This window comes from Nicotiana tabacum, chromosome 17 (assembly GCF_000715075.1).
Source record: "Nicotiana tabacum cultivar K326 chromosome 17, ASM71507v2, whole genome shotgun sequence".
In the NCBI taxonomy this organism is placed as follows: Eukaryota; Viridiplantae; Streptophyta; class Magnoliopsida; order Solanales; family Solanaceae; genus Nicotiana; species Nicotiana tabacum.
Window position 1 is genome coordinate 7198939 of NC_134096.1, and position 13259 is coordinate 7212197.

Genomic DNA, 13259 nt, shown 5'->3' on the forward strand with positions numbered 1-13259 from the left:
CCTTATCCTATATTAATTATATTTCATGATTTCATACTCATTTACATCATGAATCCGTGAATTTATGGAAGAAAAACCAGATTTGTATAAAATATTCCAAAAATGTAAAATTGAGATTTGAAGGTCAATCCGATGTTGGAATTCGATAATTTTTGTATGGTTGAACTTGTATCGGAACGGGTGTTAGGATTTTGTGTGTTTTTCTTAGATTCAAGACATGGGTCCCACAGTCAATGTTTAAAATGAATTTTGGATTTTAATCCGGAATATTAGTAGAATTCATATGGAATTAATTCCTAAGATTCGTGTTGAGTATATTGAATTGTTTGTGACTAGATTTAAAGTTTTTGGTCACTAATTCGCGAGGCAAGGGTGTATTGAAATCATGAGTTGGTTGCAAATTGAGGTAAGTGGCGTGGTTAACCTTGACTTGAGGGAATAAAACCCTTGAATGATTTGTTATATGAAATTCATGTGAACGCCGTATAGGCGAGGTGACGAGTGTCTATATGTCGTCAAAGCATAATTATTTGAAATCATAAATTATTTTAAGACATAAATTAATTATTATATTAATTATTTCTCGCATATTCCTTGCTCAATATTATGCCTTGAATCCATGCTATAATTGTTACATGTTTATTTGACTTATGTGACTTAATTGCTACTTGACATTTAGTATATTAGAAATTAAATTGCCTATTTTCTCTCTGATTTCCTCAATTAATTGCTACTTGTCATTACTTGTTCCTAAATAATTTATAAATATTGTGTTCATTGTTGCCTAATAATTACTTACTGAATGTGGTATTTATTGGAGTATTTTTATTATATTTAAGAGTTGTTAAATTATATTGTTGGAGTGGGTTGTACACCACAACGGAAATGAAAAGGAATATATTGGGAGATCGGGTTGCACGCCGCAACGGAAATTTATTGAAGAGTTATATTGTTGGAGTGGGTTGCTCATCGCAATGGAAATAGATTGAAATAATAGTTGGTTATGACTGCCGAGTTGGCTTCAACTGTTGAAATGAGTTACTTATTTTATTTCTATTATTGTTGTTATTACTATTATTGCGTACATGTTAATGTAAGTGACCTGCCTTAGGGTCGTCACTACTTCGTCGAGGTTAGGCTCATCACTTACAGAGTATATGTGGTCGGTTGTACTCATACTACACTTTGCACTTATTGTGTAGATTTCGGAGTTGGTCCTACCGGCGTACTGTAGATTGTGCTCAGATTCAGCTACAAGTGGAGACTTGAGGTATAACTGCACGACGTTCGCAGTTCTAATTTCCCCTTCTACTTTATTTTTGCTGTGTGCTTTCTTTCATACAACATTATTTTATTCAGACCCTTGTTTGTATTATTCTACAAGTTCGTGCACTTGTGACTCCAGTTTTGGGATGATATTTAGACATCGCTATTATTATGGATTATTCACTTTATTTCAGATTTTATTTCCGCACTTGTTTCTTTGTTATTAAGAAATCTAAAATTGTTAAAAAAATAGTTTAAATTATTCTAACGTTGGCTTGCCTAGCAAGTGAAATATTATGCGCCATCACGGTACCGAAGGTGAGAATTTCGGGTCGTGACATATTTCTTTCACATGGAGCACTAATAATCCACATTCTTTAATAAAGTGATACACTTTTAGTCTCCATGTTTGATATGAAAAAAAAATATTTTCCGAAAAGTATTTTTCAATTTTCTCATGTTTGGTTGGCTTAAATATTTTGGAAAATATTTTCCTCATCAACTCATTTTCCTCCAATTGGAGAAAAATATTTTCCCTGTCAAGAGAAGAAAACATTTTCCAAAATATTTCTTCAACCTTCCACACCCTTTTCTTCAAGCTTTTCTTCACTATTTACATTTTCTGGCCATATACATAGACTATACATTTATTATACATAATTATACACATATAATACATAAATTATACATATATTATATATCCACGGGCTATTTTTAGTTTAAGTAGTTAGGTAGGCGGCTAGTTGGGTTAATTCTTCTTCTTTTTATGATGTAGAAAAAATATTTTCTTTCATTTCAACAAAATGATGTAGCAATTTTTTTTTTCATGATATAGAAAATGTATTTTATTTCATTTTAACAAAATAAGTACCTTTTCATGTTGTAGAATGAGTACTTTCTTTTTCAACAAAAAAAGAATATTTTCTTTTTAGTTGTGTAACACAAATTTCAATGTTGTTTTTGTGAGAAAAAGTAAAGCAACACATTAGTCCCTTTAGTTTTTTATAAAATTTTTAAAAAATAATTAATTTTTTGAAGAAAATAGAGTTTTGAAAACGTTGGGTAATTGAGGTTGGGAGAAGGGGACGGGAGGGGGAAGGGGAGCACGAGAAACATGGTGATTTGAGAGAAAGGGGAGGGGTAAGAAAAGTAGCATAAAATAATTTCTAAAAAATATTTTATTCTCTAAACAAACCAACCAAACAAACAATGAAAAATAAATGATAAGAACTCTTTTTTTAGGAAAATATTTTCCTATGGAATTTTGTTTTTTTATATCAAGCATGAAGACTAAAAGTGTACCATTTTATTAAAGAATGTGGATTATTAGTGCTCGATGTAAAAGAAATAAGATTAGTTTGAGTTAAAATAGAGAGATATCGGACTATTTGGGGCATTTTCTACACTAAAGACTGTATATTTCAAAATTGGCGTCCAACCAATTTCTACCTAACATCAATGATATGGTGCCTTATCCTATTTCGAATTTTTTTCTTATCTCTTAGTTGGTTTGTTGAAATGGGGAGAATTCATACATACACAAAAACAGAGAGGAGCAACCATTACATAATCTGTGTTGACTCAGTATATATCTCAGAATTTTCATCTTCAACATCAATTAAAAAGGTTAGTCAACCATGGTCTTAGCTAAACAAAGTTTATTTAACTGAATTTTTATATCTGCAATCGTGTTTTCTGCAATGGCTTTCTTCAGCTTCTTTGTATTCTTTCTCCTGATTAGGTTTTATGCATCAGATCTTGAGAACATGAAAGGAAGGGAAGGAACAGTTACAACAATGGAAAGAGGAAAAGAAATTGAAGGAGAAAGAGAGAAAGGGAAAGCAATCAAATTATCGGTATGTCATACAATTTGTACAGTCATATATAAAAGGGAAGGCACACAACCCTTAATAGTAGTATCTGTTCAAAGTTACCAATAGGTTTCTGCCAGAAGAAAACCAAAGTGTTTTTTCTCTCACTCGCTCATAAATCGTTTTTCTAATTTTCTCCCTAATATAAGTAATATTAAGAATTCTCGAAAGAGGAAGCCTTTGAATTTATGATAATGGGACTCTCAACAGTAATTTCAGTCAAAAGCTACAATTATATACAATTTGAATATAACCTTTTATTGTACAGAATGCGGTAAAAAAATTATATATACATACAACTTGTATAAAATTATGTTAGTTGTATATATTGTATGCCGTTTATACAACCGACATGCAAGATATATACAATTTACTTAATGGTTGCCAAAATATAGACCGAGTTTCGGTAAAAAAGGAAGAGAAAAGCCTTGCCTTCATCTATTGAGTAATAAGAATATATATACAAATAGTAAATCCTAGTCCTACGACTTCTACTCGAAAAGTTGTCACCCGTCCTCCCTAAATTATGTGCATAAACACATGTAACCAAATACTTGAAGATGCCCATACATAGGCACTCGACCGTATAAAAGCTTATAAGGGGTTTTTCCATTCAAAGTTAAGGACAGAGCTCGATTAATCAAATGGCATGCTATCAACCCCATCCCCCCCCCAAAAAAAAAAAAAACTCTATAGGTAAATTACCTTGAAAATGCAAGGCCCGTGCTACATTCAATATGTGATGATGTTTTCTTTCCACGCTTATTGAATTGTCTCTCTATCATTGCAAAAACTTTCTTCACAGTTTGGCTACTTCTTTCTTATCAATCAATAAAAAAATCTACCAGCACGCGAATAATCATCTTCAATAATAAAAAATACGATGCACCTCAAGACGAAGTCATTCGATAAGGTCCCCATAAATTACAATGAATTAATTCACAAATGCTAGAAACTCTAAAATTACTCAGAAATTTTCTCTCTCTTTTGTTTTGTCCGATGACACACATCACAACTCTTATACAAAACGTCAATTTCTTTTTACATCTACAACAAAAATTGATTAGGTCACTTGTAGAGAAGGATGTCCCAAATGCTTGTACCAAAGATTCAACAAGTCAACGCCACCTATCTTTAGCGCACACACCCTCGACTTGTTCTAAAAACAGTAGAATCCATCTCTACGTTCACACACTCCAGTCAACATCCTTGAGGTGATGTCATGTATAACACATAAAAGTTTAATGCATAGGAAAAAAATCCGAGTGATCCATCAATCGCGACATAGATATCAATTGCACGTTAAGCCGGACACAAAGAATATTTTTCAAAACCAAATTTCCTACAAGCTTTGTTGAACCCTCGTTGGTGGCTACAACATTGCTTCCATCAGGCGAAGCACAGGACATCTATATATTTTTCGCACATTATGCAATAATTTTAAACAACCTGACATATGATTAGATGTCCATGTGTCAATGATCCTTTATGATCTTTCTTTTTGGTTCCAATATGTTAATTTTTGAGGTTATGCCTCTTTTCCTCTCCCTAAATTGATCCTCTAACCTTTGAATCTTAGTATTCAGTGGGCAACAAAGAAATATAAAGATGAAAACGGAGAGACACGATGTGATTAAATGCTAGGTTTAAGTGATTATTTCCTCCTTTGCTTAATCACCTCTACTTCCTTTTCTTCACCTCATACTTACACACAAGCACGAATCCCTTTCTTAAAACTAATGACTTATGTTACTCTTCTAACACCTTATATAGAATGAATAACTTTAAATAGAATGATCATAAGAAATATTAAGAGAAAGGGATTGAAAAAAAAACTAATGACTTATGTTACTCTTCTAACACCTTATATAGAAGGGAAAATGCATAAGTACCCCCTGACCTATAGTCAGATTTTCAATTACACACCTTATCTTTGCGGGGGTCCTATTATTCCCCTGAACTATTTTGAAGTAGAATAAATTTACCCTTAAAACACCACAATATTCTTTTTAGGAGGTGAACCACACTCGCTTGACACGTGGTATTTCATTAAATTTTTTATTTATTTCTTATTCTCTTCCTCATTTTCTCTTCTTTTTTCCTTTCTTCTTTCTCTATTTGATTTATGTCACCTAACCAAGCTGAACAACAAGGATTCACCTTAATGTCTTCAATCAGTGACTTCTTTTTTTTTTTTTTTTTTGTTATGCTTGGCTTAAGGTCTTTAATGGCTATTGTGGTTGAGGGTTTTGGATGGTGGTTGTGGGCGGCGTAATCAAAATTAAAAGGTGAGTGATGGTGAATGATCTTGAGTATATATGTGCTGTTGGGTTAGAAAAAAAATTCTTTCGGTTAAAATTTCATTGACACCATTTTTTCTGGTGTAGAAAAGATTTTCCGATGATAGATATTTTTTCAGATCTGAGTATATTTTGTTTTGCATATGAATAAATCTTTTTGAGAGTGTTATTGTGTGTGAAAGGAAGAGAAAGAAGAAGCATATTAGCATGATAAATGAAAGAAGAAAAGCCGGACAACGTTGCCGGCGAATGATGTCGAAAAAGTGAAGACGGAACTGTAGGAGAAAAGAAAAGAAGTAAAAAAAGTCAAAGGAAAAGAACAGAAAAAAGAAAACGTGAGAAATTATATATTTAATTTGAAAATATTAAGAAAGTAAATTTTTTCTAGAAATTAAAATTATAATTTTGCCTCACTCTCTCAGGGAGAGTGAAATACACACGCTCTGCCACATAAGCCTTTAGGGTGCCAATAATTCTATTTCAAAATAGTACGGGGGTAATAGAACCCCCGTAAAGATAAAGTGTGTAGTTGAAAATCCAACTATAGGTCATGGGGGTACTTATGCATTTTCCCTATATAGAATGAATAACTTTAAATAGAATGATCATAAGAAATATTAAGAGAAAGGGATTGAAAAAAAAAATCAAAGTAAATCGCCAATAGTGGTACCTTGCCTTCTCTTCTATTACATGACTGTATCTATATTCATTCTATTTTTTTCACGGCATATAATGGAGCCATTGATTTGTTATGTACGTGAAGGGAAATCAAGTGAGTTACGATCAAGCGGACTCAATATTGTTGGAGCCATGGGGAGGCACTGGTGGATCAGAATGGAATTACATGCTGAAAAGTCCTATTAAAGAAATATTGATTGCTCATGGAGATGTTATAGACTCCATCATGTTCAAAACCATTATTGAACAAGGTACTACCATCGACTCACCAAAGTTTGGTGGGGATGGTGGTCAAAGAGACAAGGTAAGTCCAAAAATATTGTGGTCAACATATTTATTTCACGTAATTGTCATGTTCTTCTCAAGTTTATTATGTGTCATGTCATAGCAATGAGCTTAACTTATGTAAAAAATTTAATTATTAAGATAATTAAACCAGTTATTCGTTTATCTTACAGCCTTCAAATTACCTTATCAAACTCTTGATATGAAAAATTATGTTATAGGTTAACTTAATATGATAGTGTAGCAACGTTTTGCAATTTTAGTATACAAAGTGTAAAATCTATAGTTATATAAGCATCTTTCAAGTCAAAGATATGAATGAACTTGTTGCTTCATATTTAAACAAGAGTGGGTTGCTCTAGTGGTGAGCACCCTCCACTTCCAACCAAGAAGTTGTGAGTTCGAGTCACCCCAAGAGCAAGGTGGGGAGTTCTTGGAGGGAGGGAGCCGAGGGTCTATCGGAAACAGCCTCTCTACCCCAGTGTAGGGGTAAGGTCCGCGTACAAATTACCCTCCCCAGACCCCACTAGTGGGATTATACTGGGTTGTTGTTGTTGTTGTTGCTTCATATTTAAGTTTGATGCTTCCTTTGCATTGGGAGGATTCAACTAAGTGTCCAAATTTGCTTTAGGTCAAAAATTTTGAATCCTAATATGACATGCTTGCACTTTTCTGAATTCTTGTCAAAATTTCCGACTCTGCTACTTATTTAACCGATATGTAATTTGCAATAATCTCAGGTTGTTATTGAGGCGACTCCATTGGAATATTTAACAGGCATTAAGGGGACATTTGGACGTTTTTACCACCATTCGGTTATAAAATCTCTATGTTTTATAACTAATGCAAAGAATTATGGACCATTTGGGTGTGAGGCTGGTGGAACCCCATTTTCACTTGTGATGAAAGAAGGTGTAGCTATTGTGGGATTTCACGGGCGTTCTGGGTTGTACCTTGATGCTATTGGTGTTTATTTGCAGAAACTTGCTCCTCCCACTTCAGCAAAGGAACCTATGGTTGAAGACATTGAAATCCGTGACGTATGTTGTGATTATTCCCACCTTCACATAATCACCTCTACTTCCGTTTCTTCACTAAATACTTCAGCAAATGAACCCGAAGCTAAAAATATTGAGGCAAATGAACGTATGGTTGAAGAAATCGAAATCCATGACGTCTATACTACTTTTTCTCTTAATATCATGAATCGGATAAATTTTATTTCTTGTTTATTCTATTTTATTTCTTCCCAATTAATTGTGACTTTATATACTAAACCAACAGATGCATGCCATGTGTCTGCACATAAAGTTCTTTCACTTAATATATATTCTTTCGTTATTAAATCGCTTAACCATTATATGTTAGTATGATTTGGTATAAATACCGAGTCTGAGCAAGTTTTTGCTACCAGAGACGTGCATTCACTATTTTATAACAAAGAATATGAACTTATTGATAGAATTATAAACTTCTTGTTGTAAGAATAAAGAAAAAAACAACTAAACGTTATAAAGCTTATCAATCCTGGTTAGTTATGATTTTCAAGAGGTTGTGTTTATATGTTTGACAGTTACTTATATTCATCTCTTCCTCATAATGGTTAGAATAAATCTTCACTAAATCGTCCATCCCTCTGTTTAGTGCATAATGTAGTAAATTGAGGGGGGTGGGGACACCAGCCGAACATATTCTTTTAATGCAGTTGAACATATGCATAGTAAACCATTTTCTTGACATGCTTATTTTGGATACATAACTAGTTGCTCAAACTCTAAGAACATAATATATAGAGAATTAACTGTCTTTCTTTGTGAGAATTTGATATAATGTTTGGTCTTTTGGCAGGTGTCATTTTCTACCCTTCGCAAGGACACTCTCAATGTTCTGGATTTCATAGAGAGCTTAAAGAATGAAGAAATTCAAAAAGCTGTTGACGTGGATCTAACTGAAAAGATGGTATTGGAGCTGGACTTCCTCCTTCTGAATCTCCATCATCTTTCCAAGTATCATGCCGAACAACTTTCTCCATTCATGACTGAATATGAGATTCTTCAGAATGTATGTGGCAACATAAGAGATTTCCACAAGTTGATAGTGAATGGTTGCGTTGGACATGAGATTGTTGAATATGTCTTACCTCAGTTTCAACTAATGGCTGAGAGAGTAGGACGCTTCCTATGGCCTAATCAAATTGGTGGGCACTCTCGACTCTTCAAGCTAGAACATCTATTCTTTGAGATTATTCCAACTCAGTTGGAGGTTATGCACATATGTTTTACAAATTTGAACGCTTCAACATCAGCAGAAGTTGGACACTTTATTAAGCAGCTCCTAGAAACCTCTCCGGACATTCTTAGAGAATATCTGATTCATCTACAAGAGCACATGATAAATGTTATTACCGCTAGCACTCCAGGGGCTCGAAACATTCATATCATGATAGAGTTCCTATTAATCATTCTCACTGATGTGCCTAAGGACTTTATTCATACTGGCAAGTTGTTTGAATTCCTAGCACGTGTTGGAGCACTTACCAGGGACGTATCAGCTATTGCTCGCGACTTAGAAGAGAAATCAAAGAATGGAGAGAGTACCAATGTAACAAATAGTGCAACTCTAGGCTTGCTTGAAAATATTGAACTCCTGAAGAGAGAACTCAAAGATGTTTACTTGAAAGCCCCGGACTCATCTCAACTCTGCTTTCCCATGAGTGATGGACCCCTGTTCATGCATCTTCTACTTAGACACCTAAATGATTTGCTCAATTCCAATGCTTATTTAGTTGCTTTGATAAAGGAAGAAATCAGGCTGGTGAAAGAAGATTTAGAATTCATAAGATCTTTCTTCGGGAATGTTGAGCAAGAATTGTATAAAGATCTCTGGGCAGGTATTTTAGATATGGCATACGTGACAAAAGATGTCATTGATTCAATTATTGTAAGAGATAATGGCCTCTTACATCTTATTTTCTCACTTCCCGTTGCCATAGAAAAGATCAATCTTATCAAAGAAGATGTCTCAAATTTATTTGAGAAGATTCCCAGGAACATGGGCGTCATTGTTGTAAACTCTCCCAACAAGCCATTTGAGCGCAATTCATCAATAGCTGGAAAAATAATCGTAGGTTTTAAAGAGGAGACATATTTGATAATTAGGAAGCTCACCAGTGGACCAAAAACGCTAGATGTCATTTCGATCACTGGTATGCCGGGTTCCGGTAAAACTACTTTGGCGTACAAAGTGTATAATGATAAGTCAGTTTTTGGTCATTTTGACATCCGTGCATGGTGTACAGTCGATCAAAAGTATGACGAGATGGAGTTGCTGAAAAAACTATTTAATCAAGTTACTGGCTCAACTTTGAAATTCAGTGAGAATATTGATGTTGCTGATGAGCTACGAAAATATCTATTTGGAAAGAGGTACCTTATAGTCTTAGATGATTTGTGGGACACTGCAGCATGGGATGAGTTGACAAGACCTTTTCCTGAAGTTGAGAAAGGAAGTCGAGTTATTTTGACGACTCGAGAAAAGAAAGTGGCTATGCATGCACAACGCCACAGTGATCCTCTTGACCTTCGATTGCTAAGACCGGAAGAAAGTTGGGAGTTATTAGAGAAAAAGGTCTTTGGAAAAGAAAGTTGCCCTGATGAGCTAGTGGATGTTGGAGAAGAGATAGTCCAAAACTGTAAACGGCTTCCTTTGGTGGTTGATTTGATTGCTGGAGTCATTGCGAGGAAGGAAAAGAAAAGGAGTGTGTGGCTTGAAGTTCGAAATAATTTGAATTCCTTCATTTTCCAGAAAGAAGAGGACGTGATGAAGGTTATAGAATTAAGTTATGACCATTTACCTGATCCCTTAAAGTCGTGCTTACTTTACTTTGCAAGTTATCGGAAGGACAGAGCAATTCCAGTCGAACTTTTGAAAAGATTCTGGCGTGCCGAAGGATTTGCGGAACACACAGAGATGAACAGTGTGGAAGAAGTGATGGATGTTTATTTGGATAATTTAATTTCCAGTAGCTTGGTAATTTCTTTCAACGAGATAGGTAAACACACGACTTGCCAAATTCATGATCTTGTGCATGACTTTTGTTTGATAAAAGCAAGAGAGGAAAAGTTGTTTGACGAGATAAGTTCAAGTGCTCCATCATCATCTTCTTCATATCTGATGCCACGTCAAATGAACATTGAATATGGTCAGGGGCACTTTGGGCATAACAATTTTTCCCTCTTCGATTCAAAAAATAAAAGGCATTCCGGTAAACACCTCTATTCTTTGAGGATAACTGACCACATATATCATGACAATAATCTTCTTTATGATATATGCCACCTAACACACTTCAGGCTTCTTAGAGTGTTGCAACTGGATAACTTTTTTATCACGGCGAATGATTCTTTGCTGAATAAAATATGCACATTGGTTCATTTGAGGTACTTATACATTCGGACAGAAGTTAAATCTCTGCCTTCGTCTTTTTCAAATCTCTGGAATCTGGAAACTCTGTGGGTGAAAAACAATGGACCCCCCTTGGTAATATTACCAACAATTTGGAATCTTGTAAAGTTGCGAGTGCTGGGCATAGCTGATTGTTCTTTCTTTGATTTGGATACAGATGAACCAATACTAGTAGCAGAGGACTCAAAGTTAGTGAGCTTGAGATTATTACGGGGACTCGAAGTTTCCTATTCAAAAGACACAGAGGATATTTTCAAAAGGTTTCCCAATCTTCAAGAGCTTCGATTTGATCTCAAGGAATCATGGGATTGTTCAACAGGGCGATATTGGTTCCCGAAATTGGACTTCCTAAATGAACTAGAATCTCTCAAAGTAACTTTTAAAAGTTCAAATTCAAATGATAGTGCGCTCTCTGTAGCGACAAATCGGCTTTGGGATTTTCACTTCCCTTCGAGTGTGAAAATGTTGTGTTTGTGTGAGTTTCCTCTGACATCCGATTTACTATCAACAATAGGAAGACTGTCCAACCTTGAACAGATGTACCTTAAAAACGCAATCATCGAGGGGGAGGAATGGAACATGGGGGAGGAAGACACATTCCAGAATCTCAAATGTTTGACCTTGCAGCGAGTGAATCTTTCTAAGTGGGAGGTTAGAGAGGAATCCTTTCCTGCGCTTGAGAAATTACGACTGCGGTACTGTCGTAAGCTTAAGGAGATTCCGCCTAGTTTTGGGGATATTTGTTCCTTAAAAAGTATCGAACTGGTGAGGTGCCGTCGACTTGAATCATCTGCTATGAAGATTAAGCAAGATGTTGAAGATATGATGGGGGATATTCAGGTCCTTGTTTATAACTGATCAAGTCTTGAGCACTTTTACCCTTGGAAAATATGTGAGTATAGACGAATTTATTACCTCCTCATTTTTATTATATGTGGCAGAGTTTGACCAGTGGAATCATCTTTTGCAGAATGCATGTAAGGAATACATCCAGCTTTAGAGGCTAAAGATAAATCCAGCATTCTCCCTGCTAGTTACATTTGTTCTTTCAAATTGTTGTTCTTGTATAATCTCTTTTCTTCGGCATGGCTTGAATTGTTTGCATATCATATGTTACTCCTCAAGTCCAGAAACATACATGGGAGTGCAATGATGGAATAATACTTTAGGAAGTGGATTTGGAGGATAGCAAGAAGTGGGAAACCTCTGTACTATATGAATGTTATCTTATATCTCAGCCTTTTCAAGTTTTTATATATTTTTCACAATCAGTCCAGCATAGAGTTTCAATTGTGATGCAGGCTGGTGGAATTCACACGCACCAAGAATAAGCCCATAGACGTATTTGGAGTTGAGGCTGGCTGTATAACAGTGAAGATGTGAATTCACTTTACATAACAGTGAAGAAAGAGTAGATGGTGGTGCAACTTCAACTGTAATGCAGAAAATTCAAATTCTCCGGTCTTTATACCTACCTCGCTGGCTGCCAGTGGTGAGGCGCAACAAGTTGATGCACATGGGATGAAAGAAAAACAAGTGCAGGTCGATGAATTTACAATTAGATGCAGCTGTAGTTGCAGCTAGCTCTACATGTGTAGATAATTTTCCTGCTACTCTTGCTCCGTCTTCTGTGAAACAACAAACAAGAAGCTCACACTTTCATCCTCCCAAATTGACAATGCCTTGATTGTTGTTCAACAGCCCGGCTCAACTGCAGCACTAGTTTTAGTGATGCTTAGCTTCGATAGCACTCTGTCACAGACTCGCCAACTTTGGCTGCAAAAGCTAACTCATGATGTGAAAAGTTGTGAACTGCTTGTAAACTATCCGGAAATCTCTCTCCAATGTAGGCTACTTGGGCATTCAACTTGGGTTGAAGCCATGTTTTCTTTCTTTTTCGCTATGGCATCTTTTTTCATATTTCCTGTTTCTTTCTTTTTCTTGTTCAAAGATAATCCACGATTTTTAAGTCTGTGAATGTAAAATACCACCACAATACTACGCCTTTGATGTGTGCTAATGAGTTCACAAGTGATTGTATAACCTGCAAGTGACATGCTTGAATATAGGCGAGTACAGTGATGAAAAAGTTATGAATGCAATACAAATATACAATGCCATTCTCCTAATCTCTTCCACCAATTAACTCCCAAATACTGTGACTTTTACCTACTATATAGCATGGAAAATCAACCAAAAATTGTAAGGTCAAAGAAATCTAATGCAATTTATTTCAGCAACGTGTGGAAGAATGAACTATGCAAAGCACATCAAGTCCAAGCCTAAACAAAAGGAAGAGATTAGTAATAACAAAACCTTGATAAATACTGTCAATGAACTTAAAGAATCATATAACCAAACCTTGACAAGAGCATATAAGTAGCAGATACTATAA

General features: G+C 35.2%; 1 protein-coding gene across 6 annotated transcripts; it reads left to right on the forward strand.

Annotated features, from left to right (window-relative positions):
• Positions 1 to 2671: 2671 nt before the first annotated feature.
• On the forward strand, positions 2672 to 12869 carry LOC142161736 (putative late blight resistance protein homolog R1A-3). 6 transcript variants are annotated; one of them, XR_012701035.1, is made up of 7 exons: positions 2672 to 2892; positions 3008 to 3122; positions 6201 to 6419; positions 7141 to 7440; positions 8249 to 10939; positions 11022 to 11756; positions 11835 to 12869. XR_012701035.1 is itself a non-coding variant. In XM_075233926.1 (7 exons), exons 4-6 carry the CDS (start codon positions 6282 to 6284, stop codon positions 11720 to 11722), a joined length of 3912 nt encoding a protein of 1303 aa, XP_075090027.1. In that variant the 5' UTR covers positions 2672 to 2892; positions 3008 to 3122; positions 5358 to 5425; positions 6201 to 6281; the 3' UTR covers positions 11723 to 11756; positions 11835 to 12869. The 6 variants fall into 6 exon arrangements, 5 of the variants coding, with proteins under 5 accessions (XP_075090027.1, XP_075090026.1, XP_075090025.1 ...); XM_075233926.1 differs by adding an exon at positions 5358 to 5425 and having other exon boundaries at positions 8249 to 11756; XM_075233925.1 differs by adding an exon at positions 5358 to 5425 and having other exon boundaries at positions 3022 to 3122; positions 8249 to 11756.
• The last annotated feature ends 390 nt before the right edge of the window (positions 12870 to 13259 follow it).

Bases quoted from the DNA above. Each gene is read 5' to 3' on its own strand.
- LOC142161736 (XM_075233924.1), top strand. From the start codon at position 3,033: ATGAAAGGAAGGGAAGGAACAGTTACAACAATGGAAAGAGGAAAAGAA. The intron at 3,123-6,200 runs GTATGTCATACA...ATGTACGTGAAG, and splicing joins GGAAAGCAATCAAATTATCG to GGAAATCAAGTGAGTTACGA. The intron at 6,420-7,140 runs GTAAGTCCAAAA...CAATAATCTCAG, and splicing joins ATGGTGGTCAAAGAGACAAG to GTTGTTATTGAGGCGACTCC.